This window comes from Phalacrocorax aristotelis, chromosome 1 (genome assembly GCF_949628215.1).
Source record: "Phalacrocorax aristotelis chromosome 1, bGulAri2.1, whole genome shotgun sequence".
Lineage (NCBI taxonomy): Eukaryota > Metazoa > Chordata > Aves > Suliformes > Phalacrocoracidae > Phalacrocorax > Phalacrocorax aristotelis.
Window position 1 is genome coordinate 217282226 of NC_134276.1, and position 26137 is coordinate 217308362.

Sequence of the window (26137 nt, forward strand, 5' to 3'; positions counted from 1 at the left end):
CCTTGACACCAGGGTGTCTGGTTGGGGTCGCTGTCTCGTTCCTCTCTCTCCTTGACCCCAGATACGTGTGTAACGGACGCGTGGCACTGCTGCCATAAAGATATTCTCCGTACAAACTGTTTTATACTATTTCTGTTTCAGAGCTTGCTGAAGAAAGACGGCCACATGGAGATCGAGCCTCTGAGCTTCTGCGAAGCGAAACACCAGGATGCTGACAGGCTGCTCGTCGTCATCAGGAACGAGGACATTTCCTCACACATCCACAACGTAAGGCCTAAGCCCGTCCTTTTTTTCTACCAACACCATTTTTGAATATCAGGATCCATTTTAAAGGTTTTTACATTTTACACTTTACATAGTTGTAGATTTAGTTGTCAGCCTCTGCGGATACACTGTTCTCTCCACTGAAAGAACAGTCCTTCATGAAGAGCTCTTAAAAACAAATATTTCAAAAACATGAAGCCTGTCAGTTCTGCTTTTCTCCTGTCTGTATTTGATCACTGAATAACATCATTTGGAGTAGCCTTGCTGAAAGGAGTCAGGCTGGGCTTATCTTGAGTCACAGGGCAGTTCAGCCGGGCTTTGGCTCGTGGGCTCCAGTGAATATTGCATCAGACTGAGCCGCCGGTAGCTCGCTATATCACTGTTCACAGCTTTGGGGTCAGGCTATGGAGACATGAACATTGGGATGATGCAGACAGAGGTCGGGGCGGGCTCCCCAGGTCTCCTAGAAGCAGGTGTGAGCTGCAGAGAGGTTGCAAACGCTGTTGAAACACAACTGCGTGCGCAAAAGCATGTCTGCCTTGAGCAGGTCCCGTGCTTGCTGGAGCTAAAGCATTGTCCGAACGTGGTGTTTGCTGGAGTGGACAGCCCCGAAGATATAACAGGTCACGTGTACCAGGAGCTGTTCCACACCGGTGGCTTCGTGGTGTCAGACAACGAGGTGTTAGAAACAGTAACGCTGGGTGAGTCTCGCTGCGGCCTCTCGCTCGGAGCCAAACACACAGTGTTGGCTCCCGGCCTTGACGCTGGTTTGTTGGCACCTTCCAAAAACTTGCCATGGGCATCTCCTCTGCTCCTGCTTTAGTGGGGGTGATTCTTTCCCTCTAGTTGACATTTGTAGACCCTGTTTGGATAGCGGGTCTGGGTCAGGGCTCCCAAAACTATCTAAGTTCAGGAAGGGCCACCAAGACAGTGAGGGGCTGGAGCAGGGCTTATACAAGAACATTCATTCTGGAGAAGGGAGGGCAAAGGGGAGACCCTGTTGCTGGCTTCAACTGTCTAATCGGAAGGGGTGGAGAAAACAGAGCCGCACTCCTGGAGATGTGCAGTGATGGGACAAGAGGTGACAGGGACAAGTTGCTCTTACCCTTTTAGATCATAGAATCCTTAAGGTTGGAAAAGCACCTCTAAGATCATCAAGTCCAACCACCAACCCAACACCCCCAGGCCTCCTAAACCATGTCCCCAAGTGCCACGTCTGCACGGTGTTTGAACCCCCCCAGGGACAGTGACTCCCCCACCTTTCTGGGCAGCCTGTGCCAATCCCTGACCGCTCTGGCAGGGAAGACGTTTTCCCTCATCTCCAACCTAAACCTCCCCTGACGCAGCTTGAGGCCGTTTCCTCTCGTCCCATCACTGGTGACTTGGGAGCAGAGACCAACCCCCCCCTCACTCCAGCCCCTCTCAGGCAGCTGCAGAGAGCGAGAAGGGCTCCCCTCAGCCCCCTCTTCTCCAGGCTAAACCCCCCCAGCCCCCTCAGCCGCCCCCCAGCACACTTGTGCTCCAGACCCTGCCCCAGCCCCGCTGCCCTTCTCTGGACACGCTCCAGCACCTCAGGGTCCTTCTTGTCCCGAGGGGCCCAAAACTGATATTAGGGGAAAAAATTCACGGTAAGTGTGCTCAGACACCAGGACAGGATCCCAGTTTCATGACCGAGGTTGTGACTCTCCAACCTTGGAGATATTCAGACCTCACCTAGACAAAGTCCTGAGCAAGCTCAGGTGGCCCAACTCTGAGCAGGGCTTGGGCCAGAGACCCCCAGGCACCTTTTCCACTCTCAGTTACCCTCTGGTTCTTCCTGCCTCCGCAGGTCAACTGAAGGAAGTGGTGAAGGTGCTGGAGAGGTTGAACAGAAGTGGGAGGTGGAAGTGGCTCCTTCACTACAAGGAGAGCAAGAAGCTCAGAGAAGACGTCAGGTAACAGCTCCGCAGTGGCAGCTCCCTCATCCCTGCTGTCCTCGTCACCGCAGCGGGGATGACCCACCATGGTGGAGTGTGGAGTCAGTGCACTCAGTGCAGGGACACAGGGCGAGTTTAGTGCCTCTGGTTGGGTTTTGGCCTCGTAAAAGATAAATCTGAAGATTTTTGTTTAAATAAGAGCTTTTCTTACCAGTGAGAGATGATGTGCCTCAAGTCTGGAATTGCCGGAGGTCAGCATTTGTATGCTAGCAAGTGAAGGGTGATAGAGTTTTGTTTTTTTAATACCTATATGAGATGGAGCAGCAGGACGTGGGGCCTGGAGAGGATCAGATGGCCTGAAACGTTGTGTCTTGCACGTGATCCCGGATGAGGCAGAGCTCTGGCAGCTGCTTCTTGCACCCCGCTGTATCTCCATAAGGCAGGTCCCCCCTCTCTTTGGCAGAGATGCCCTTTGTGAGCGCTACAGCCTGCAAGGGGACGAGGAAAGGCACGAATTTTGTTTGAGGAGCCGCACGCTCCAAAAGCTGCCTCTGCAAACCGAGCTCCCTTCCCACCAGCTTGCCCCAGCTCCTGCACGCACCCACACCAGGAGCTCGGGGTGCCTTCCTGGGCCTCTCTCAGCCCTGCCATCTCTCTGCTGTTTCTTCTTCTGTCCCATCACTTGCGTGATTTGGGTGAGCAATGAGGAGCTCTGGCTTTGTAATGTGGAGAGGAACTGGGGTGTCTTGGGGAGTGTGTAAAATCAAACCCTGCTGGGAAAAGCAGAACTTTTCCTGTTTGTATTTGCTACTTATTTTAGGTGATTTGCAACAATGTGTCTTTAAATTATGCAACTTGAAAAAGAGAAATAAGACAGCGAATATTTTTGTCATAGGGTAAGCCCAGCTGGTAGCTCAGCCCCACGCAGCCGCTCGCTCCCCCCTGGTGGGATGGGGGAGAGAATCAGAGGGTAAAAGTGAGAAAACTCGTGGGTTGAGATAAAGACAGTTTAACAGGGAAAGCAAAAGCCACGCACTTGAGCAGGGCAAACCAAGGAATTAATTCCCTCCTTCCCACGGGCAGGCGGGTGCTCAGCCATCCCCAGGACAGCAGGGCTCCATCACATGTAATGGTGACTTGGGAAGACAAATACCATGACTGCGAACATCCCCCCCTTCCTCCTCCTTCCCCCCCCAGCTCTATGTGCTGAGCATGACGCCATGCGGTGTGGGACATCCCTGGGGTCAGCTGGGGTCACTGTCCCAGCCGTGCCCCCTCCCAACCCCTTGTGCAGCCCCAGCTACTCGCTGGTGGGGTGGGTGAGGGGCAGAAAAGGCCTTGGCTCAGTGCGAGCCCTGCTCAGCGATAACTAAAACAACCCTGGGTTATCGACAGTGTTTCCAGCACAAATCCCAAACACAGCCCCGTACCAGCTACTGCAAAGCGAATTAACTCTATCCCAGCCAAAACCAGCACAATTTTCCATGGAAATGTCCTGCTTTTATCATGTTTGAAGTAGAGGGAGAAGTTCTTATCGGGCAGGCTGCCTTTGTTAGTGCCAGACCACGGGCCAGAAAGGAGGGCTTTCTAGTAACGCCCTGCAAACAAAGAGGAAACCCGTCTGTTCTGTCTGAGCAGAAAACGCTGCAACAAACGGGGAGACATCTCAGAACCTCTCCGCACTCAGCGTTTACGGTGACAGCACAAATTGTTCTGAGGACCTGGTTTTCAGTTCTGGAGGGGTGAGATGTCACGGGAGCTCGGGGTCAGGTATTTCAGGGCCGGCCGTGAGACGAGGACGCGGCCTGTGCGGAGCGGATGCTGCTGCGGAGCGAGCGTTTTCTTTGTGCTCCGTCAGCGGCCCTCGCGTAGCGTCTCTTGTCTCCATTGTGGGCTGACGAGCTGCAGGCTCTTGGAGCTGCCTCGAGCAAGGGGCCGCTTTGTTTTCCTGCTGCACGCACGAGCCATACGGCGACGCTTGCCCCTGCTGTCTCCATTTAGTGCAGGGTGGCAAGCATAAAAGCACCCACGAGGCTGGAAGAAAAACACACGGGGGGGGAAAGGCAGGTGGCATCATTCCTGCTTGTTTCCTGGGAGGGGAGAGAGGGGTGAAGCCCCTCACCACCTCACTGTGCCCCTCTCCTGGCAGGGTGGATGCTGACGCCCACAAGAAGCACTTGATCCTCAAATCGTGCCAAGGAGCCGATCTCATCGAGGTGCTGCACTACCACGCCTGCGACTCCCGGTCGTCCTCCAAATCCCAGTACGTCCAGTGCTTGTTGAACCTGCAGGTTCAGCACGTCAGCGCCAGGTTCGCTGTGTATCTCACAGGTAAGGCCGCGCGCTGGGTGCTGCTGCCCTCGAACCCCTTGAATTTCAGTTAAATTAAATTTAAAATGCCCTGGGACAAGGGCGGGGGGGGGGGGAGACAAGAAACACCCCATTTACTCCCATTTCTAGTGGAGTCATGGGTAATGCGCGAGTTGATTCGTTGCAAGTCAGTGCAGTTAAAAAGAAAAATGAAGAGGGTTTTTTTGGAGCTCTGGTAAATTCTGGCAATTTTTCGAGCCTGCAGCTGGCTTTACGTCACGCTCTAATTCTGGCCTTGCTGGGCTGAAGCTGTTTGCAAAGCAGCGCTTGTTAATCCTCACGCGTTTGCAAAAATGGGATAACTGCAGTGGGATTTGGGGACCTTTTCTATAGGTTTCAGAACAACCTCGGTCGCTTGCTTGAATTACAGTGCCGCACTTTCCTTTGCAGAAAAGCCCAGCGGCAGCAGGGAGGTCCTTGAGAGCAAAGGCATCCTCGTGGCCGATGTCAACACCTTCCTTGGGACGGTGCAGAAAGCGGCTGCCCCGTTTAGAAGCAGCTACTGGTAAGGGGGGAGGTTGGGATCATCCCCTTTCTTCCCACAAAGTCCGGGAGCGCGTCCCGGGTTCTCCGCGGGGTGGTGGGCAGGGAGGGGGGGGTCCAGCCGCTCCCGCAGCAGAGCCAGGACCTTTCCCAGTGGGGCAGCTGCAGGATTTGCTCCGGCTCTGCCAACGCCGAGGGCCGACTCTGGAGCTGTAGCCGGGAAGGCCCGCGCTCGGCAGAGCCGCGCTCGGCACCGGGAAACGCGCTGGCGCTTCCCTCGGGGAAGTCTGCGAGCGGCCGGCGCTGCCCGGAGCGAGGAGGGGAGCAGAGCAATTACCCGTGCCGCGTCTCTTGTGTTGCAGGTGACGAAGCGAAGCCGCGGCACGGCTCCTCCCCAGGCCCTGCGGCGCCGGTTCGGGCATCCTGGGCCTCTGCGGGATGGCCCCGGCACCCCGGTGGGTTTTGGGTGCTGCCCGTAGGAGGTGGCGGGGGGAAGATTGGCTTATGTTCTGTATATAGAAATTATTTAAAGATGGCTAATGCAAATCCTCCCCGGGGATTTACTTCCTGCCATCAAGTTGCGTATAGGACAGAGACTATTTTAACATTACACGGTTTTAAATTATTGGAGTGTTTTCAAGTGATTAGTGCAGCTGACGTTGGAAGAAATAGGAAAATAAAAAGAATTAAAAAGCCGTTTACTTGAAGGTTAGGAGCAATACGAGTCTACTATATTAAATGCGTTTGCCACGTGGCCGCCGCCGTACGTGCTGTACACGGGCCGCCTGCGGTAGCCGCTGGTGCGGGTGTACGTTTTCAACGGGTGTCAGCGCCCAAGCCTGCGGCCGTCCACGCTACACTACAGCTCAACTGGCCGGTGCTGCCTCTCGGTACCATTTCACTGCTGGGACGTGAAGCGCGTTCCAGCACGTGGAAACCTTGTAAATAGCCAGCCAACAGGATGCAGGAACAAAAGTAAAGCTCTTATTTTGTGGTAGGTCACACAAACGCGTGCTGGGGAGAAAAAAATGCCACATTAAAGACCTCTGTAAGATGCCCTACCTCTGGCTGCGGAGGACGGCGGTGTCCTCTTTTTTAATTTTAATAAAAGGGTGCAAGACATGCTGTACCGGATGACTTTGTCTAGAGTTTGCTTAAATAAAAAAAAAAAAAACCAAACCCCCGCGTTTCACACTGCTGCGCTCTGGAGAGGGGTCCCGCTCAGCACCCAGCCCCTCCCAGCGGCAGACAGGCGCTTTCCCAGCTCACACATAGATCACAAATCGTTTTGTTCTGCATTATCCCCGCCCAAATTTGAAGCCCAGGCAGGAAGGAAAGGGTGAGCAAGACCGCTTGGTGCCAACAGTGGTGGGCTGCCGGAGCCCGAGGGCTGCGGGATCGCTACCGGCCTCCTTCCCGGCAGGAGCCAGAGGAAGAACCAGGTTACAGCAGCGAGGGGTAACCGACGCGCTGAGGGGAAGGGGGTGCGTTTCCCACATGCGTTAGGGCTGTCTTCCCTTTGAAAAGGCTCGGCTTGGTGACCGTGAGCACCGAAGCGGCTGAAGAGAGGAAGCACGAGGCGAGGGAGAACTTCCCCAGCCACCGCTGCACACCTCGCTCTGGCAACGCGGGCTTAAAATGGAACGGTGGTTCTTGGAACCGGTGCCCCGGGGAGAGGAAGTGCTGAAAGTCCCCCACCCCAGGGAGGGAGGAAGAGAAGGGGCAGCTGCGGCCAGGTTGAGCGCAGCAGCTTTGTGAGCAAGATGCGGTCAAAGACCCACTTCCTCTTCAGCAGGAGCAGGAGAGCGGCACAGCTACAGCTGAAGGGAAGGATGAACCCTCTCCCGTGAGCCTGCCTGGCCAAGCACGGCAGCTGAGAGCAGGAGAAAGCTCTTCCACGGCCTTTCCTTTTCTCCCTCGCATTTGGCATCGCTGCGTGTTAAGGCGAGCCCTGCTCCTCGCCGTGCACCTGCCGCCCAACAGCAGCATCGCTGCAGGCTGGGAGATCCGAGCCGGGGCGTCAGCGAGGCGCCCTCCAAAGAGCAGCATCTCTTAGGGAGATCAAGGCTCTGCCGAGGCACCGTAAAAGCGAGAATTATTTAACCACTGCTTCAAGCAAGTGCTATTGCGGGGTGCAGGCGCTAGGGGGTGGCTGCAGGGAGCGAGCAGGCTCGTGCCCAGCCCCGCTTTGCGACAGGCCTTGTGCTGCAGCATCTTCTCCCCCTACCGAAAGCAGCCCCGAGAGCAGCTGGAGCAGCAGGGGCTGGGAAGCCGAAGCACAGAAATCCGAGCCTGTTTACTAGTAGGAAATGCTCTGCACCACTCCCACGTCAGCCCTGGCGGGGAGAGATCCAAGGGATCTCGGAAAGGAGGTGCTGCTCGTACAACTGCAGTGAATCAGACCAGAGCACAGGACTGGTTTCCAGAATTTGGCTTTACTTCGCAGTACAGAAATCATTTGGAGCCTTCAGGAGACACGAGAAGCACAGGCTCTGTCATATCGATACCGCAGTGCCGTTTGGTCCATCCGAGAAGCCACCAGGGTACAGAAAATACTTCCACATCTTGCCTGCTCTGTAATTTGTTCTCTCAATTTTTATTAAGATTAAAACACAAAGGAGCCTTAGGCACAGCTGTGTCCCAACCGATGTAAACAGTTTTAGAAGCTTAAGTGGAGGTTAAGTTCTGTGCCCAGAACTAAGCCAACATTTGCTGCTACAATAGATGTGGGCTTTGTCCATAACACAACTTGCCACAGAGTTAGATTGATGGGAAGAGATTTTTAGGGATGCTGTCCACAATAATGGAGTGCTCAGTTTCTATTTTCCTTGATATCAGGTTTGGGTGACAACCGTCACGTCTACTAGCTCACCAGAAGCACATAATTGTGAAGGATGTTTACAAATGATTAAAAATACAAGGTAAGACACAGCTGTCAATGAGTTATTTCAAATCTGCACCAACGTCTACGTCTGCAAAAAAAAAAAAAGGAAGAAAAAAAAAATAGGTTCAGTCTGCCTTTCGCTTACGAGGTTAGTCGTTAAATCAGTCAGTAATTTGCCAGATTCTGGACAGCAGCCCTACTAGAATGAAATAATTAACACATGATATCCAAAAGGGGAACATTACCAGTGCAGTACTCTTCAATCTCTCCGAGATGGGATTACAAAAGCAGGCCTTACAATATTGAATTTCATACAGTGTTCATTAAGTTCCTTATATATTCATATTAGCCGATTTAAATTTCTCCTAATTAGAGATTCTCATTACTGCTGCTCCTCCTCCCCATAGATATCGTTTTTCTTGCGTTTCATCTCTTCGAAGTCAAACTCTGATCCCATCATCCTCTTATAAATATCTTTGATGTCATCGCACGTCGTCTCGAAGTGAGTGGTGGCGTCGTAGGTGCGAGAAATGAAGATCTGGGAAGAGAAGGAGCAGTTTAGCAGCGAGCCTCGAGCCTCACCCCCTCAAACGCGAGCTTGGCGATACTGACCTGGCTTTCGGTTCCCAGGTCGGTCGGTGCAAACAGGTCACTGATGCTAACGAACCTGGAAGGAGTAAGAAAAAAGAGCTTCAGAACGGTTTTAAAGCATCGCTGAGCATCAGTGCGGGTGCAAGGACGGCTGAATTAAAGGGCAGTGCTCTGCCCAGCGCGTCAGCAGTGAAGGTGCAGAGGAAATTCAGGGTTTCAGCAGCCAAACGGCCTTCAGATCCCCTCTGCCCTCACACCTTGGCCCCGAGCGCTCGCAGCGAGGCGAAAAGGGACAGAGGGGGCTCGTCAAGGGCTTACTTCTGCTCAATAGGCTCCAAGAGGTCCAAGGCTGGCTTGATTTCCTTCTCTGGGTCCGCAGTTTCCACAGTAGTGCTGGCAATGGCAATGTACTTCCCCTGCGCTGCCACGTTGTGTGCAGAGGAGATCATGCAGACGTAGATATCTGGGGAAGCACGTCACAGCGGTGGGTCAGTACGCGCCAGGCGAGCCCGGGTCAGGCCTGCCTCATCCCAAAAGCCTCCTCCAGCTTGCACACTCATGCGCCTCTTCCTGCTCCTCCCCTGACACTTCGTACCTCCTCGTCTTGTTTGAGACCACGCTCGAATGAGTTCCGTCCTTGCCCTGCAGTCCTACGTGCTCTCAGTCTCTTGGCTGAGGCGCCTGGACACGAGCAGCCCTGTGAGATCTTTAAAATTCTGTTTCCTGTGGCTACAACGGCTCCTGAAAGCCAGGAGAGTCGCTGGCAGCCAGCCCACCCCCATGATCGAGGGCAAGGAAGCACCTCCCCTCCTGCATGCAGCCCTTGCCCCCCCTTCCAGAGCACCCCCGGGGCTCCTCACCCACTTCCCACTTCCTTCGGCAGGTTCCTCACACACCTCTCTGACCACAAGCACCCCGGCTTCTCCCACCTCCCCCACCGCTGCTCTACACTAAAGCAGAGCCACGCTGCGGCCTCAAGGATTTCACAGAATTATACAAACATTGAGGTGGGAAAAGACCTCCAGGATCATCAAGTCCAACCACCAACCCAACACCCCCAGGCCTCCTAAACCATGTCCCCAAGTGCCACGTCTGCACGGTGTTTGAACCCCCCCAGGGACAGTGACTCCCCCACCTCTCTGGGCAGCCTGTGCCAGGGCCTGACCCCTCTGGCAGGGAAGGCATTTTCCCTCATCTCCAACCCAAACCTCCCCTGACGCAGCTTGAGGCCGTTTCCTCTCGTCCCATCACTGGTGACTTGGGAGCAGAGACCAACCCCCCCCTCACTCCAGCCCCTCTCAGGCAGCTGCAGAGAGTGAGAAGGGCTCCCCTCAGCCCCCTCTTCTCCAGGCTAAACCCCCCCAGCCCCCTCAGCCGCCCCCCAGCACACTTGTGCTCCAGACCCTGCCCCAGCCCCACTGCCCTTCTCTGGACACGCTCCAGTACCTCAATGTCCCTCGCGTACAGTTTTGGGCCCCTCACTACAATATTCAAGGTGTGGCCAAGGACACAGGACAAGAAGGACATGAAGTCCTTGGAAGTTCTGGAAAGGACACGAAGTCTGCCACAGGAGCGGCAGTAGCGCATTTTCCTGTTCACATCACACCTCACCAGACCATCAGAGCACGTGTTCGGTGCGAGGGCGTTTTAACAACCACCCTGCCTCGACCCGAGCGCGACGAGACCCGCGCACGCCCTGGCGGTCCCCGCTCTCCACGCACCTGATTTTCGATTGACCTGATTCTGTGGAATGATGATCTGGCACGAGTTGGCATCGTTCGTATTCTTGATCGGGTGGCTCAAGATGCAGATTACCCGAATCACTTGGCCGACCTTCGTTACGCGGTCTGAGACGTAGCTGGGGTCACAGATGAGCTGTTTGCAGCGAGCAACCTGCAGGGATAGACGGACGTTGAGCAACCACTGCACAGAGGCGCGTACACAGCCAGAGGTGAGGAAATGGCTGATTTTGAGGAAAACCAAGAGTGGTTTGAGGCGACTGTTCCTGCAGCAGGTTCTTATTTCACTGCCAGCAGCACGCTTCAGCTTGGACAATCCAAATCTCAGTGCATGACTCCTAAAACACTACACAGAGCTGCGTCGTCAATCACAGCTTTCATTCCATACACAGTTAAGCTCTAACCAGTACAGAGCCCAGTCCTTCCAGTCTAGGACTGTAACTTGCTGCAGTCAAGGCTGAACCAAACAGATAAGAACTGAGCATTTCGCATTAGAACTCGTTTTTACAGTGATAGTTTAACATTTGACCAATTTGAAGCCTCCAGGCAGCCTGCACTTGGGCACGTCAGTCCATAGCATGGATTAGCACCTCCACGGCCGGCCAGGACACGTCATCCCCCACCCCGAAGGGCCACGTTACCCTCCCAGCAAGCGCTAAACCATCCCGTGAAGCTCCTGCTCCACTTGGGAGCGCATTTATAGCTTCGAAGTAGCTCGCAGCGCTCTCGCTAGTTTTATACTGCCAGGTTGAGAAGAAGCTGCAGAGAGGCCATGCGCCAGCTGTCTGAGCAGCTAATACTTAATGTCAGGGGCAGAGCGGGTTCCATTCCCCGGTTAGACACAAGCAAGCAGCTCCTTTCCTTTTTAGCCAGCCCTATTTATTCAGAAGACAACCTTGCCATGCCATAAAGGCTTCATTCCAGCTCCTGGAGTAGGACTGTACTGTACTCCTCACCATGAAAATATCAGTATGTCTTAAGCAAGTTGGCACAGGGGAAAAACAGCAGCAGCCAAGCAGTTTTCGTCCGAGGGCTCTGATGAGGGTTTTTCTACTGCATTTGTTCAGATCAATGACAAACAGCCTCAGTTTTGAGAGGCGGGATGCGGGGTCGGGGTAAGGAAAGAATCGGAAGGTACCGTACCTCCCCTTCAGACTTCACACCAACCACTTTGCCATTTTCTATGACGATCTCTTCGATGGGCTTGTTCAGCATGTAGGTGCCTCCATATATAGCACTTAGCCTGCAAGAGAAAAGCCACTTCAGCATGTTCCACAGGTGCGCGTTCGGTCTTTAACAGCCCTTCCAGCCCCTTGTTTCTGTTCCACTTGGACAAACCACACATTAGACTTAAACCTCTTCAAAATACACTGCTTAAACATCTCGGCAGCAGGTGCTGTCTGCTGTTCTTTCTGCAAGGCATCAGCTGGCATTTGGAGGAAATTATAGGTGTGGTTACATCCAGCTAGAAAGAATGTGTGGTGCAACCCAGACAGTCCTACAGTGTAAGCACTGCAGGCTACACTACGTAGGCAAATCCGACTTCTTTGATAGACTACATGCTGCAAAGCGTATCTCTGAGCAAACCCAGAACCAACCCCCCTAACGGGAGTCGCAGCAAACAAGCCCAGAAAGAAGCAACCTCGCACAAAGGAATTGCTTCCTGATTAAGACAGCGAGAGAACCGTTAACAACCGCAGTATTTTTATGCCGACTCAGGTTCTGGAAGCCCGAGCGCCGATTCTGCACATCTGATCCCCCACCAGGTAACACAGCGGGGTTGAGAAAACACTGGAGTCCGAAACCAAGTTCTCACCTTGCGAATCCCTGGGGCAGCTCTCCAAGGCCATAGAGGGGATAAAGGTAGGGGCTTTTACCGTATCTAGCCAGCGACTCACTGTAGAGCTTAATCCTGTTGATTGTTTCTTGGCATGGTTGATCTAGATAGCTGGAGAGGGCAGTGACACGATTTGCAACGTTTCACAGACCAAGACTTCCAGCAGAATACGCTCAGACACACAACATTTAGTTCCCGTGAAGTCTCCTTCCCCACCCTCCAGCTGCTCCTGACAAGTATTTCCATGGAAGTTCACTTTTAGAAGCACTCAGTGTCACAGGAAGTTTTATTCAGGAAAGAGATGCTTCACTAACCCCAGAAACCCACAAAGTTTAAACATCCCATCAGCAGAGGACCCAGTATTTTAAGATTCACACAGCACCCAGCAACAGACACACTTTGCGAGGCACCCTACCCTCAACTCACACAGCCGGCGCCGCAAGCACCCAGCACCCCAGCCGGTTTCGGGGAGCAACCGAACCCACACTTACTCGTCAGTCCTGTAGAGCGCAAGGGCATGGCCTGTGAAGTCTATAACATCTTGCCCCAGGTCAAACTTCTTATACACATCACGCATGGTGGTCTTCTTGGGATCGACGCCTTCGAAAGTTCGGGGGTCATTCTCGTCAAAGTTGGCAACATACACTAGGAATTTCCTGAACCGGCGTTTCTCAAACAAGCCCATTAAGCCTAAAAACAAGGTATTTCATCAGAACTTACACAGCTACTAAATGGCTTTTCCCATTGCCACAGAGTATCCGAAGCGGGTAAGAACTGCCGAGTATTCCAAACATCGCTCCGTAACATGGAGTTTGGCTAACCAAGGCTCTCCGCTCAAGCAGGAGACACAAACAACCGCCAAGCAGGTCCACACTGACAGCTGTCTTGGTGTACCAGACCTCACAAGGTGGGATGGCCAACCTTTTCCAAGGCATGGCTGAAGGCCAAGCTTCTACACACTTGGAGAGCAGTTTCCACTTGGCCTGCTGTACAGCCTGACCTGAGCTTCCCTAAGCACAGACCTGTGTTTGGCATCTACCAGACTCACTGTCAAAGCAAGCGGTTCTGGGCTCTCCTGCAGCCTTGCCGAGGAACTAGCAAGCGCTGCAAGAGTCCAAACTTCAACTGCGAGATCAGACGAGGCACCTTTTATGTGCTTTAGTTTCCTACAAATTGGAGAAGCGAGACCACACTTGCTGAAACGTGAAGGCAGAGGCAGCACCAAAGGCACCTCCTACTTCTGCCAGTATGAGTCTCTTAAGGAGACCACTTAGGAGGGAGTAACGTGGCCATATTGAAGGAATGACCGATTATTTCACAGCAAACAGGAATATCTGCCATGAGGAAGACTCCAATGTACAGACAAGCACATACTGGGAGCCTTATTTGCAGGAGTCGCTTCATCACGAGACTTTTCAGAGATGCTACTAAATACATTCTGCATCTGAAGCTAATGGACTGCCCTCCGCCAGCACTAATGCATTTCACTGCACTATTATGAATAATCAGTAGTTTTATCCGAAGAGTGAAATTTAAGTAGCCAACAATTAAAATTTGAGTTAGGTGCCACACGTTGGAATCAGTCATTCCAATTTGCCCCCTGAGGAACATGACAACATTTTTCACACATGTAACCCCAACACAGACCCAACATTAAGTATTTATGGCAGAGCTGGGAGCACAAGCCCCAGATGTAACCTCCTGAGGAAGTAAAATACTGCCAAATCTGTCACCAGATGAGCCAACAGGCAGCTTGACCGGCTCCATTTGAAAGCTCCAGCAGTAACTGAAGGCTCAGGAAGCCCAAGACTCGCACTGCAAGCGGTGTTTGATGTCAAATGAGACACAGCAGAATCCTACGCTAAGCACGGCTCGTAACTGAGGTGGGGTCTACACACAGCACCATGTGAGGAGTGTTAAGATTTCTTTCCTACATGAGCACAGAACATCCCGAGATGCCTTTGTTTAGAGACGGTAGCCCTGGGAGGAAACAAAGCAAGGTGCAGCTACTCACTGGATGCCAAGGCTTCTGCCTCAGTGGAAGGAACTTTGTAGATCTTTCCTCCCTTGTAGACGAAGCTCCCCTCGATCACCTTGAAGTCTAAGTAGCGAGTGACTTCTGTGTAGAGCAGCATCTTTACCAACTGACCTGGAAAGGAGGTTTGGCACAAGTCAGCCAGCTGGTCTGGGGCCAGAAGCCAAGAGGAGGACAGCACCACTCACAAGGCTCTTCCAGCACAGCAAACCCTTCAACGGCGGCAGCGCCGTGTTCAACCCACACAGCTCTTACACCTTTATGTAACAGATGAGGCGTGGCAGATACTCACTAGTGCAATTATTAGGTGATTTTCAAGCTTTCTTAGAGGCAATTAACAGCTTCCTTGTCACTCCTCCCATTTCCATCAGTCCTCCGAGCAAAGGCCATCCTGCAGCACGTTTACCCCTTACCTGTCCCCACCATCACATCCCCAGAGGGATGCCATCCCTTAGAAATCCACCACAACGCCCATGCAAGCTGAAAGGAAGCTGAGACTAGAGTAACCAAACCTCGACTGGAATCTATCAACTCTTCCACTGCTCTAACGTGGAGCAAGACTGGCACTACACAACACACCTACCCCCTCGTGCTGCAGGGACAAGAGATTCCAGCAGCAAGTGGTTGGTATTTGGCAAAATGACTTGCCCTTGAACTTGTTTGCATCAATAACCACTTCACCGATAGTGGATTTGGTCCAGAAGACCTGTCCCACTACTGGAACACAAGAAGAACCAGGATTTGTAGCATCAGTAAGGGATGAGAGAGTCTGCAAGCCATAAAATAGGAACTAAGGGGATTAAGAGTCACCGTGGAATCAACTGTTTCTTCCTAAGCCATGGAAGAATAACAACACACAAATTCAAGGCATTAACTCTGGCTAGAAATACAAACGCTTTAAGAAAGGATGTTGGAAAATGGCCGTTCAAACCTTCCAGACATGCCATTGCTGCACGCTCCAAGCTGGAGCCATCTTCCGAGTCTGAGAGGTCCACAGCGAAAACAAGTCACAGAGCAGAAGCCGCGGTGCGGCTGGCACGAGCACATGCAGATCAGCTCGAGTGAGCTTTCTGCAGCTCTTCGATTAATGCTTCAACAAGTGTGTGAAGAAATAGCTGAAGGGCTGTTTATTCGATTACAGCACTGAACGCTTACGAGGCAGATTTGGGAGTTCAGTATCGCTTACCGTTAGCCATAAGGAATTTTGGAATTAGGTCCACATTCCAGTCTCTTCCTCGCCCCATAGATTCTGGTGGAGATCCTGGTAGATTAAACCTTTTGTAGAGCTTTGGAGAGAATACAATACTTATTATAGCAGAGGAAATATCTATAATTTCTCCCACACATGTACACACTTTCCACCCCCACATCTCCCCAGCTGAACATAAGCTCTTCACAGCAAGCTTTTGGCCAGCATTTTAGCTCCGGTTTGATTTTTGATGCAATACACAATGCACATCCAGTAAATTCTTACAGTAAGAATCGGGCAGCATTATTCTGCTCATCCAGTCTTTCTTCCTCCAAGGCTTAAAGCTTGGGAATTTATGACCTGCTGAACCGAAATACTGTTTAACATTGCTAAAGGTAATCTGATCAAAGCGCCTGCTTCAGGAGAGGGCAAGCTCCTCCATATACTTAAATCAGATTCCCCAACATAAATATTTAACCCAGTTAAGCAGCAAGGAGAGCAGTGATTTCCTGACATCTCATTAATCAGCCACACTAACAGCTTTAGGGACTACACAATCGCAGGGTGCAGGCGGTAACCCAATGAGATGGCACCTACCTAGCTGGAAGTGCTTGCCGACCAAGGACCGAGAGTAACGCCAAGGCACAGAGAGCACATGGCATTCGTTAGGCCAACGTTTGCCAGCAAGCGTGGCAGTAACAATTTAGCCAAAGAGTTTTAACATCTAGCTGTCGGGCATTATACCTCCAAACAATCGCTCAACCACCACATGCCTGAATCTTGGCTGGGAACTACAGAAAACAAGTGCTGTCCACCAAGTATAAACACACGCACTGGTTTCTCCCCCACTGTTATCTGGTGTAGAAGCACCATAAAACTTTCTTACTCAAAAGGAAATCCTTAAGAATAATTACTTCGAACCCACCCCTAGGATAGCTCGAAATAAAGCCCCCTTTATGCGCCTGGGGAGGACACAATAGGTGGGTGCCAGTCTCTGTACTTACATCCTCCAGGGGTGTAATGGATGCGCTTTCCCCTCCATAGTAAGAGTTACGATCCATGTGAAGGACTTTCTTTCCATTCACTGACATGATCCCCGAGAGGATGCATTCCTATGGAGAGAGGAAAAAAAGGATGCAAGGGACATGTTAGTTGCATTTGAGCCTCCTCCTATTTTTCCTAGCGATGTTGTCTCAAAGAGCATGTTCAGACAGCCTGCTGCATGCCTGCATTTGAAAGTACCTGCACAGTCCTTTGGAAAAAAAAACACAACAGTTGCCTCACTCCAGAATTAAGACGTGCACACCGAAAGGCTTCTATTAGAGACCTTTCTAGGTTTGCTGTCTGCTCTGGGCAAGCCACCCAAGAGGTTTTATAGACTCATAGAATCCTTAAGGTTGGAAAAGCACCTCTAAGATCATCAAGTCCAACCACCAACCCAACACCCCCAGGCCTCCTAAACCATGTCCCCAAGTGCCACGTCTGCACGGTGTTTGAACCCCCCCAGGGACAGTGACTCCCCCACCTCTCTGGGCAGCCTGTGCCAGGGCCTGACCCCTCTGGCAGGGAAGGCATTTTCCCTCATCTCCAACCTAAACCTCCCCTGACGCAGCTTGAGGCCGTTCCCTCTCGTCCCATCACTGGTGACTTGGGAGCAGAGACCGACCCCCCCCTCACTCCAGCCCCTCTCAGGCAGCTGCAGAGAGCGAGAAGGGCTCCCCTCAGCCCCCTCTTCTCCAGGCTAAACCCCCCCAGCTCCCTCAGCCGCCCCCAGCACACTTGTGCTCCAGACCCTGCCCCAGCTCCGCTGCCCTTCTCTAGACATGCTCCAGCACCTCAGGGTCCTTCTTGTCCTGAGGGGCCAGTATAACTACACAACCACCACCTACCAGGGCTCCCCGGAGGATATTTCTGGGAAGTTCATGACTTTGGGCTAGATTAGGAAAATCTATACTCCTCAACCACCAGCTATCAAATTAAGCATATTCACAGAGAACACATGACTTTCATTTACAGGTGACACCAGGAGCACAAAACCTTGCCTTAAAGGACTCCAGGTAGTCTCCTCAAAACCTCAGTCTTTGATATCTGCCACCCTGGGACAGGCAAGAGAGTCAACAGCTACTCTTAGAGGACAGAATTAGCATAAAGAATAAATTAAGCCATTTGGGAGCTTTATCATCTCAGCAGACACTTTGCTATCCTTGCTATGTACCCACCAAGATTAAAACCACCAAGATTACTCTGAGCAGCAGATCAGCTGCTATGTCTGAACGCAACACCAAGAGGCTCAGACTAATCACAGAGGGGCACAAGTTGTGGTCTGCGGAGCAAGCTACGGACTTGCACGGCTAAATCCCCATTAAAACACAACTTTGCAACTAACCCGGTCACCAGCTCCAGCATTCACAAGCCAAAGAGCTTTAAAACTTGAATACTTGCATGCTTAGGACTGCAAATCGTGGAGGTCTTACTGATCTTGCCTGCTCTGCGTCAACTCTCTCCAACGGCAGAATTGCATCTGCAATTGAGTTCTTGTTCGCTATCCACATTATCTAATTTCTAGGTCCTGGCCATGTCTCATGTTATCTTTCGTTCAGTCCACATCCAGCTGGTCTGAGATGCCACCGCCGCACATCTGCCCGCTCAGGAGTGGAGGAGCCGTTCATTCAAGAGAACCAGCAGCTTGGTCCTCCTGGCAGAGATCTGCATCTTTGTGTTTACTCCCCATGCGTCTCGCCCTGTGGAGCACTCAGGACTCTCCTCATGTGTCACTTCCCCCCCCGCTGCAGCATGTAGGAGGCTTATTTCAAACTGTGTTATGGTAACACTGACCAACACGGGTGTCAGTTAGCACATTCAGCCAAACCACAGTTATAACACAAAAAGCCTCCCACTGTATATTGTTTACATGACTTGCAAATCCTAACTCTGGTAAATCCTTGGTGTAAAGGAAGCTTTTAAAACCATCTTCAACTTAATCGGCCAAAGGCAGCTTGCAGGAGGGGGTATTTTGTTCTGAAGTGTCTCAACATCTGTAGGCATGTGGATGGCTGGCAGGGATCGCTGGCGTGAGGACTTGCTGTTCTTGCACTTTCAGGTGGCAATGGGCAAATCTTCTCTGCTGGCAGAGCAAGGCACCGCTAGCCAGCCTGTCGCCCACCAGGATGCCACGGTAATTCAGCCAAGGCCCCAAAGAGCAAAGCTAGAGCTGCCTGCCTAATGCACTGCAAGAATGGGCCGCTCCGAGTTTAATCCCTGAAGTTGTGGGTGATTTCTAACACAGTGCCCACAAGGCTTCGTCGTCACCACACAGATCCTGAACAGAGTTATGAACAGTTAGCCGCAGTTCTTCCCACAAAACCTCTCCATGATCCATCAGCTGCTCCTTCCAGCACCATCCTCCACCGACTCCAGATCTTACACATCCTACAAGGCCCCTCCATTTTTTCCAGACAGGCTGAAGCAAGCAGAGACCCTTAAAACAAACGTGGCTGCGCCAAACCCTGTGTTAAGACACCACTCAAGAGCGCCATGAGCCCTGCAAGGCTGAGGAACTGCAAAAGTGAAAGCACAGGTAGCTTTTATGGTGTCAGCTCAAACGTCGATGATTTACCACAGGCAAGGTGGGACTATCACACTAAGTGTACCACCACTAGCTCCATGGTCTCCTCAGTTAGGCTGAACTTCACACAGCTCTACGCGAGGGCTCTGGTTTGACTCTTTGCTCTAACCTGTGGTTTTATTCTGCCTGGAACATCTTCCAAAAACCCTGGCTCACCAGTTCTGCCAGATGGTGGTACAGGACTGCCAGCATCCACGCTGGAGCTGAGCCACGAGGAAGCCAACCAGGATTTCAAAACAACGTAAGTATCAACTGGAGGGATGAAGTTACAGTAAAAGCGCAGAAGCTACATTCTTCATTCAGTCCAGATGTCAGCTGATTTCCTTCCTCCATTTAAGGAACCTTCAAAGCTTTTCTTGCTCTGTGTTCTCTGAATAGCTCACTCATCACTTCCCAGTGAGCGTGCATCCTTTCAGCAGCTTGCCGGCCCACGTTGCCAGCATCCCCCTAGAGCTAATTTGGGTACCAGCAGAAGATGTAAGAGGTCTTAAGTACCTTCTCAATCTTATTTCACACCCATTAAACACCGATACAGTGATAGAGGCAGAGGTATTACGACACTATTTTATCCAAGGCTCATTGAACAGGTTTGTTATATCACCCAGGCTCCTGCAGAGGCCCGAAGCATTGAAATCCCGTGCAGGCTTTTCACCATCGCTTCCCTTCACAGCCCGATGAGGCAACGGCACGATCATAAAACACACGAGACGCACAATAGATTTATCCTCCCAGCTCAGCAATTCCTTTCGACGGCTGCGCTGGCTGACCGCTGGCTATACCCATCCACGGGTGCACTAGGCTGCATCTAGGAACTGCCTGATATGTCATTCTGTCGTTTGGGTCAGGGAGCGAGGAAAACAGAACAGCCCGTACCGGTAAGGGAAGGGCTGGAAACAGTTTAGACTGCAAATAAAAAAAAGGGGAAGCATCAGAGTTCAAATCTATGGCTTTGTGACCATATTATAAACATCAGCCCTGTGTAAACAGGTAAAACTGAGATGCTCCTGCCAGCAGAAAGGGCATCAAGACAGAGAAGGGAAAGCTCCGGGGTATCCAGCAGGGGTCAAACACAATCTTCATGCAAATTACAGTCACACTGAGCTACTATAATCCACCACTTCAGCCAGTTCAGGTTACGACGGGCTCCCGGCTCCCGAAAGCTCACATTGTGTTGCCAAATGAATGACGGAGCGAGTCTTAGAGCGATCGATGTCATCTGCAGCACCGCTCAGCCGCTTCAAATGGCCGGAGAGCACAGAACCAGAGAACAACGTGCCTCAGAAATGAAGAGACAGCACATTCGATACAAATCCATGGAAAAAAACCCAGGAGTAAGGGGTAACTCAGAGGTATTGGTGTTTCCATGCTTGCTTAATACCATCAGCTCTTCCCTCGCTTGTACAAACTGGTCACGAATAGACCTTCTGCACGCAGAAGCCTTCAGGAATCAAGGGAAGCAAGTAGGTTTACGTGGATTTTCTGCAAGTAGGGCAGCAGTTCAGAAAGGCTCAGACAGACCGATGGAAACTCCAGCCACTGTCAGTCCATCTAACAGCGCCGAGGGGAGGATTCTGCGCAAAACATTTATCAAACTGCCTTCACCGCCGAGAACAGGTTCTGGCACAGCAAGAGCTCTGTCTTAGAAACACAGGGCTGTGCCGTGATGAGCGAGGAGTTACGCGCAGCTTGTTACCATCGCCCAGGCTATTCCACCTCTGACATACGCTGGCTATGTTCACCGTGCCGGACTCCCAGCAAGCAAGACTCAAAGTTCTGCTTAGCCACACAAACTGCAAAAGCAATTACTCACTGCACTTGAGCAATCCCCTCCGCTAGCAGGGGATGATGCAAGGGCCAGTGACACTCCACTTGGTCCTCGCAGTCACTTTGATGTTCTTTATTTAGGCTCTTTCAGCAATGAGGCCTGTGCCTGTACGACTAAATATACCTCGAACCAAAGAGTTTAGCTACTCTGCTCCTACAGAAAGTGAATTTGTATATTTGTGTTGGATTTATATAGCTTTAACGCGGCGAGGCAGCTAGCAAGAAGCTTAGTTCAACACACTTGTGCCTGCAAGGAGTGAAAACCCAGCAGGAACGTGGTGTTCATCCACTGGGGCTAAACAGGATAGTTTAATTACACCCAACATTCACGTCAAATAACCCGCATTGTCAGGAGCACAGGGAGCAGATAATGAACACCAGTCAGAGGGCACAACACCCCGCTCCCAAACGTCCCGGTGAGTGAGGACCAAGTCCCTTCCAGATCAGAGGTGTAAATTGAGGTGAACTGAAAAGACAAGCCTGAAAATAAAAACGCTAGGCGTTCTCCAGCCTGCCGATTACCGCACCAGATTAAAAACGGGTTTGTGCAGTAGGAGGAGGATGCCACCTAATCTGCAATGCACGACGCACCTAGCAAGCCTCAGCCAAGGATCTTAAAGCTATTAAACTCGAGCAACTTGGAGAAGCTGTTCCCACCAGCACCTCCAGGATGCAGTAGCTGGAAAACCTACTAGCTCTTGTGCTAGGACAGCCAGACTCACCGATGCTTTGCAGATACCTGTCCTGTAGTTAGCACGCACAGCCCGACGCTTCACCATCACTCTACACACAGGGGGATCCGGAGGAACACAGTGCTCTCGGCTGAGCGCTGTGAACTTAATTATACCTCGTGTAAGTTTGAGGCTGTCCTATCAGCAGTAATTCATGATTAAAGATGCTCTCGGATTATTTTTCCTCATAGTGCTAAGACATATCTTTACAAGCTTGGCACTGCAATGGGGTCTCCCAATTACATACATAAAGAAAAAGTTAAAATATTTTAGTGCCAGCAATCCCAGTCCTAAAGGTGCCTGAGCTCTTCATTACTGGCTGAAGAAGAGATTAACACCTGAAATATTCATGTTGCCTTTTCAGATTCTTCAAAAGTGGAATTTATGCATGCACTCTTGTGCACTTACGTCATGGTGGCCCTGCAGACCCAACCAGAATGGCCACAACAACAGACATATTAATGGCTCTTTCACAAAGGCTCCGATATTTTTTCCCCTCTTTAAACCAACAACGGAACTTTCACTTTGGAAAGAAAAACCCCTCCAGATCAGCAGCCGCTCGCTGCCCCTCTCAGATGGTCTGCATTACAGCTATTTTATGGACTTTGTCCAAGTCCTGGTGACGGACACTGGGACAAGTCAACCGGCGACTCTTGTGGGACAAGACGTAAGATGGGCACAGCCCAACAGGTAGCCTGACAGTGGGGCGCAGCACTCAAGTATCTAGCAAACAGGACCCCCCGTTAATTTCCTTTTGTTCGGGCAGCATCAAGATTGGTACTTGAGGTGCACGTCAGGCTTCTCAGCAGAGGATACCCAAACTCACTCAGCAACAACGGTTGCCTGGTGGGACTCCAACAGTCCAGTTCTGCAAGGGCCAACTTTAAGGAAAGGCTGGTTGAAAACATCATCTGAAGTTTCATGACAGTTCAAGGCTCTCGGGAAAGGAAAGAAATGACTGAACATGTTTACGTAGAGCGTTTTCCAGTTCCTTTTCCTCAGGAAGCCTGGCTCTGCCAGCACTGGTACCAGTTGGAAGAGCAACCTTCAAGCTTCCAGTTTGATGCCTCGTCTGACCACAGGAAGTCTTGTAGCCCAGCCTGAACCAGGCTCCACTCCGACACTGCTCGCCAGCCAAAATGGTTGAGCCAACGCTGTGCATTTTAGGATCAGGAACATCCTGGATGCACCAGGACCTCTGGTTTCCAGTCACCTTCTTTTCCGCACAAGCTGCCCAAGTCGCGATGAAGTCCATCCTGTTCTAATTGGTATTTCAGAGGTAAAGCCTGCATGTCAGAAGCAAAATATGTGCTCCTGCAAGCTCTTGGGCACTTGCGTTTGGTCAACACACCTTAAAATATAGCTGTAATTTATTCCTTTTTAACTCAACTGCTGATCATTAGCATTAGCTTGTCTTAAAAGTGATTTCACAAGGGGCCTTTTGTCAAATTTACATTGGCATTTGTCAGTTTGAGATTAAGCACGGTGCTTACCAACTTGATACTAAAGCTCACTCTAAAGCATAAATTAACATTTTAATGGAGCTCAGATCTATTGGAGGCCCATTCACTAGAAGCTCATTATATTTTACCTCCCAAAAAGTCCCTTTCCCCGCTTTGGTGAGCCAGAGACAGGTTTTAGGCCAGCCTGCACCTTTCCCTATCAAGGAAGAAGCTTTTGCCTCTTAAGTCATTCCTGCTACCTCAAAGGAAGGGCCTTTAGAGAAAGGAATGAAAGCACCCAGGAAAGCTGGGTTTACCCTACAGCAGCAGCAGGGAAGACGCTTCCACACGTTGCACATTTGCTTTGTGCCACATCCTGGTTTTGTTACCATTATTCCCATACTAGAAACAAGGTGGGAATAATAAATGAGATCTGCCTGAAGCAGCTGTGCCACTGCCCTGTGTCAGCAGACATGATGCCTTCGCCACTGTGGCAGCCCCCGTCAATCACAGCGCCAAACCCACAGTAGGAAGCGCATGTATTTCTATTTACAATTACCATCAACAGGGGAAGTGGGGGAAATCCCTCACGGCTAACCCCAAAGATATCTCTTTGTCTAGCCACCTCTCCCCATGAAGAGGGGGAAACAAAAGCAGGAAAGGCTATTTGACAGCGAGGGAAAAAAACCTCCTCTCCACCATATTGGATTTTCTTCCCCCCATTCTTCAAACAATGCCTTTTATTTGTAACCTGCAATCCACCCTTCAGCCCCTACTAAACCCACGGTGGATAAGCTAACGGTGGCCCCAGGCATCTCTCTGGTTTGAAGGAAGGCAGGAATCATAAGAAATCCCCACCAGGAAACCTCACAGGCAGCGGCACTGCCATATTTTCTTGGTTTTTTTTCTCCCTCAGCAGCCTGCAGCGCGGGCTGCATCCTCCACAATAGGACAAAGCCCCACCACGGCTCATCCCCCTCCCTCCGCCACACCCCCAAGTGCCATCAGCTGTCAGCCTTCCTCAGGGATGACCGAGAGAAGAGGATTTTTTGGGGTTTTTTTGGCGGGGTGGGGGAGAAATCAGACAAATTTGACAGGCATGCAGGGCTCGCCCGCCTCCCCATCCCCCTCCTGCTGCAGTCAGGGCTGGATGGAGAGCCGAAGGCTGCAAAGGCGGAGCGGGAAGGAGGGGGGGGGATAACCAGGTCTGCCTCCACCCTAAGCCAGGCTCGGCTCTGGGGAGGGCACGGCTCGATGGACCTGCAGCCACCTCAGGTTGGGGCGGGGGTGAGGGGTGTGTGTGTGTGATGGAAAAAAAAACAACCAAAATTTAAAAAAATACATTAATAAGGCAATAAATCCCCATTAGCGTTTTATTGTCCGCTGTCGCCCGCCCTCCCTCCGCTAAACAACTGCATTTCCTGGGGCCTCCCGGGAGCCTGAGCCTGGCCCTATGGGGCGGCAGGGGGCACCCAAGCAGCTAGGGACTGGGGAGGGGGGACACACACAAATCCGAACACGGGGGTCTATTATAATCATATAAAAAACCCAGAACCCGGCACGGGGAGTCTAGTTGGGGATGGGGGAAAAGGACCCAGGTGGGGAAGGGATCAAACCGGGGGGGTGTGTGTGTGTGTTAGTGATGGGGGGGTGCTGTGATAATGAGAGATGGCGGGGAGGATGTGCGAAGCAGAACCCAGGCACCCCAGGGTGATATTTGGGAGGGGGATGCAGGGACCCCGGCACCTCAGGGTAATATTTGGGAGGGGGATGCAGGGACCCAGGCACCCCAGGGTGATATTTGGGGGGGGGGGGGGGAGGGGGGGCGGGGGGCTACGATGGTGAGGTGACAGGTAAGGAAAAGAACTACAAGGTCCCGGCGGGGCGGGGGGAGGGATAATCAGGTGAGATATTGGGGAACAGACCCCAGCATCCAGGGGAGGGAAGCGGTACCCGAGAGTGGGGGTGGGGGGCAGACCCCGGCCGTCCCAGCCCGGGTTTGGGAGGGGGGGTGGGGGGTGTTGTCTAAATCAGGATGGACAGAAGGACAGCGGCGCCCGGAGGGAGCGGGGATCAGCACCCGTGTGAGCGATGGGGAAGGTCGCCAGAGGTAGGCAGGACCCAGGCGCTGGGGTACGGGGCGGGGGTGAGGGGGGTGGGGGTGGGGGTGGGGGTGGCGGGGCCCGGCAGGGCGGCGGCCGGCCGCGGCAGGCCTGAGGCCCAGGCGGCGGCTCCTCCTCACCGTGAGGCCGGTGCCCAGCACGATCACGTCGTATTCCTCATTCATGGCGCCGCGGGGGAGGGAAGAACGGGGTGCGGGGGGGGCGTCTCTCGGGTCTCTCTCCGCCGGCCGGGGCTGAGGCGAGCCGGGCGCTGCGGGGCCGCGGGAGAAAATGGAGCCGCCGCCGCCGCCGTGAGGAGACCGCGCCGGGAGGGGGCGGGACTGTAGCGCCCCCGCCCGCCTGCCAATCACTGCGCGGCGCCGCCCGCTATTGGATCGCCTCGCCGTCGCTAAGGTGGGCGGGCACTTGCACCGCCCCCGACGGCGCTGCCACCGTGGTGAGGGGCGCGGCGCGCATGCGCGGTTCGGCGCCGCGCTTCCCCGCCCTCCCTCCCGCCTCGCCCGCGGCGCTGCGTGCAAGGGTTGTGCAACGAGCGCGTGCGAGTGTGCAACGGGGCGTAGCCGCACGTGCACGCGCGTCCCGGTTGCACACCCACACGACGCCCGCGCGCGCACGCAACAGGCATGCAACGTGCATCCTCGTCTGCATGCGTGCAAAGGGCGCGGAGGTGTGCAACGGGGACATCCGTTCCACGCGTGAGCAAGGTGCACGCACGCACCAGATGCTCCCGCCCAGGCCGGGGCGGCTTCAACACCGTCAGCACCCCCACAGCACCCAGGCATCCTCCCACAGAGCCAGCACTTTTCCACCACATCCCAGGGACAGCAGGGATGCTTTGAACTGCAGCCGCTTTGTTAATTAGCATTGCAATAAACGATGATCGTTACGGTGTATTTCTACTTGCCAAACGCAGGTTTCGCTTCTTGCCCACATCACCTTTTCATTTCCCCCTTTTCACCCCGAAACACTCCAAGAAGAGTTTTTGCTGTCATTCAGGATCACGCTTGGTGCAACAAACGGCCCCGACCACAGCAAAACCACAGCACCGACGCAAGGGAGACAGCGTGTTTTCAAGATAGGGCTT

At 52.5% G+C, this 26137-nt stretch overlaps 2 protein-coding genes across 5 annotated transcripts in view; one reads left to right on the plus strand and one right to left on the minus strand.

Annotated features, from left to right (window-relative positions):
* The window catches only part of TASOR2 (transcription activation suppressor family member 2), a 47464-nt gene extending 41297 nt beyond the window's left edge, over window positions 1-6167 (plus strand). For 3 of the 4 annotated variants that reach the window (XM_075081767.1, XM_075081769.1, XM_075081770.1), the window contains 6 exons: window positions 142-267; window positions 812-965; window positions 2093-2198; window positions 4330-4511; window positions 4941-5055; window positions 5396-6167. In XM_075081767.1, the coding sequence (XP_074937868.1) occupies window positions 142-267; window positions 812-965; window positions 2093-2198; window positions 4330-4511; window positions 4941-5055; window positions 5396-5399 (687 nt within the window). In that variant the 3' untranslated portion in view covers window positions 5400-6167. Of the gene's footprint in view, window positions 1-141; window positions 268-811; window positions 966-2092; window positions 2199-4329; window positions 4512-4940; window positions 5060-5395 lie in introns of those variants that run through there. The other variant, XM_075081768.1, reaches the window with a different exon arrangement.
* Window positions 6168-7449: 1282 nt separating this feature from the next.
* On the minus strand, window positions 7450-25388 carry GDI2 (GDP dissociation inhibitor 2). Its single transcript, XM_075081772.1, has 11 exons — window positions 25173-25388; window positions 16313-16420; window positions 15306-15405; window positions 14099-14233; window positions 12576-12774; window positions 12064-12195; window positions 11391-11490; window positions 10230-10401; window positions 8827-8971; window positions 8530-8584; window positions 7450-8455 (listed from the first exon to the last, which is right to left on the minus strand). Exons 1-11 carry the CDS (start codon window positions 25215-25217, stop codon window positions 8300-8302), a joined length of 1347 nt encoding a protein of 448 aa, XP_074937873.1. The 5' UTR covers window positions 25218-25388; the 3' UTR covers window positions 7450-8299.
* Window positions 25389-26137: the final 749 nt, after the last annotated feature.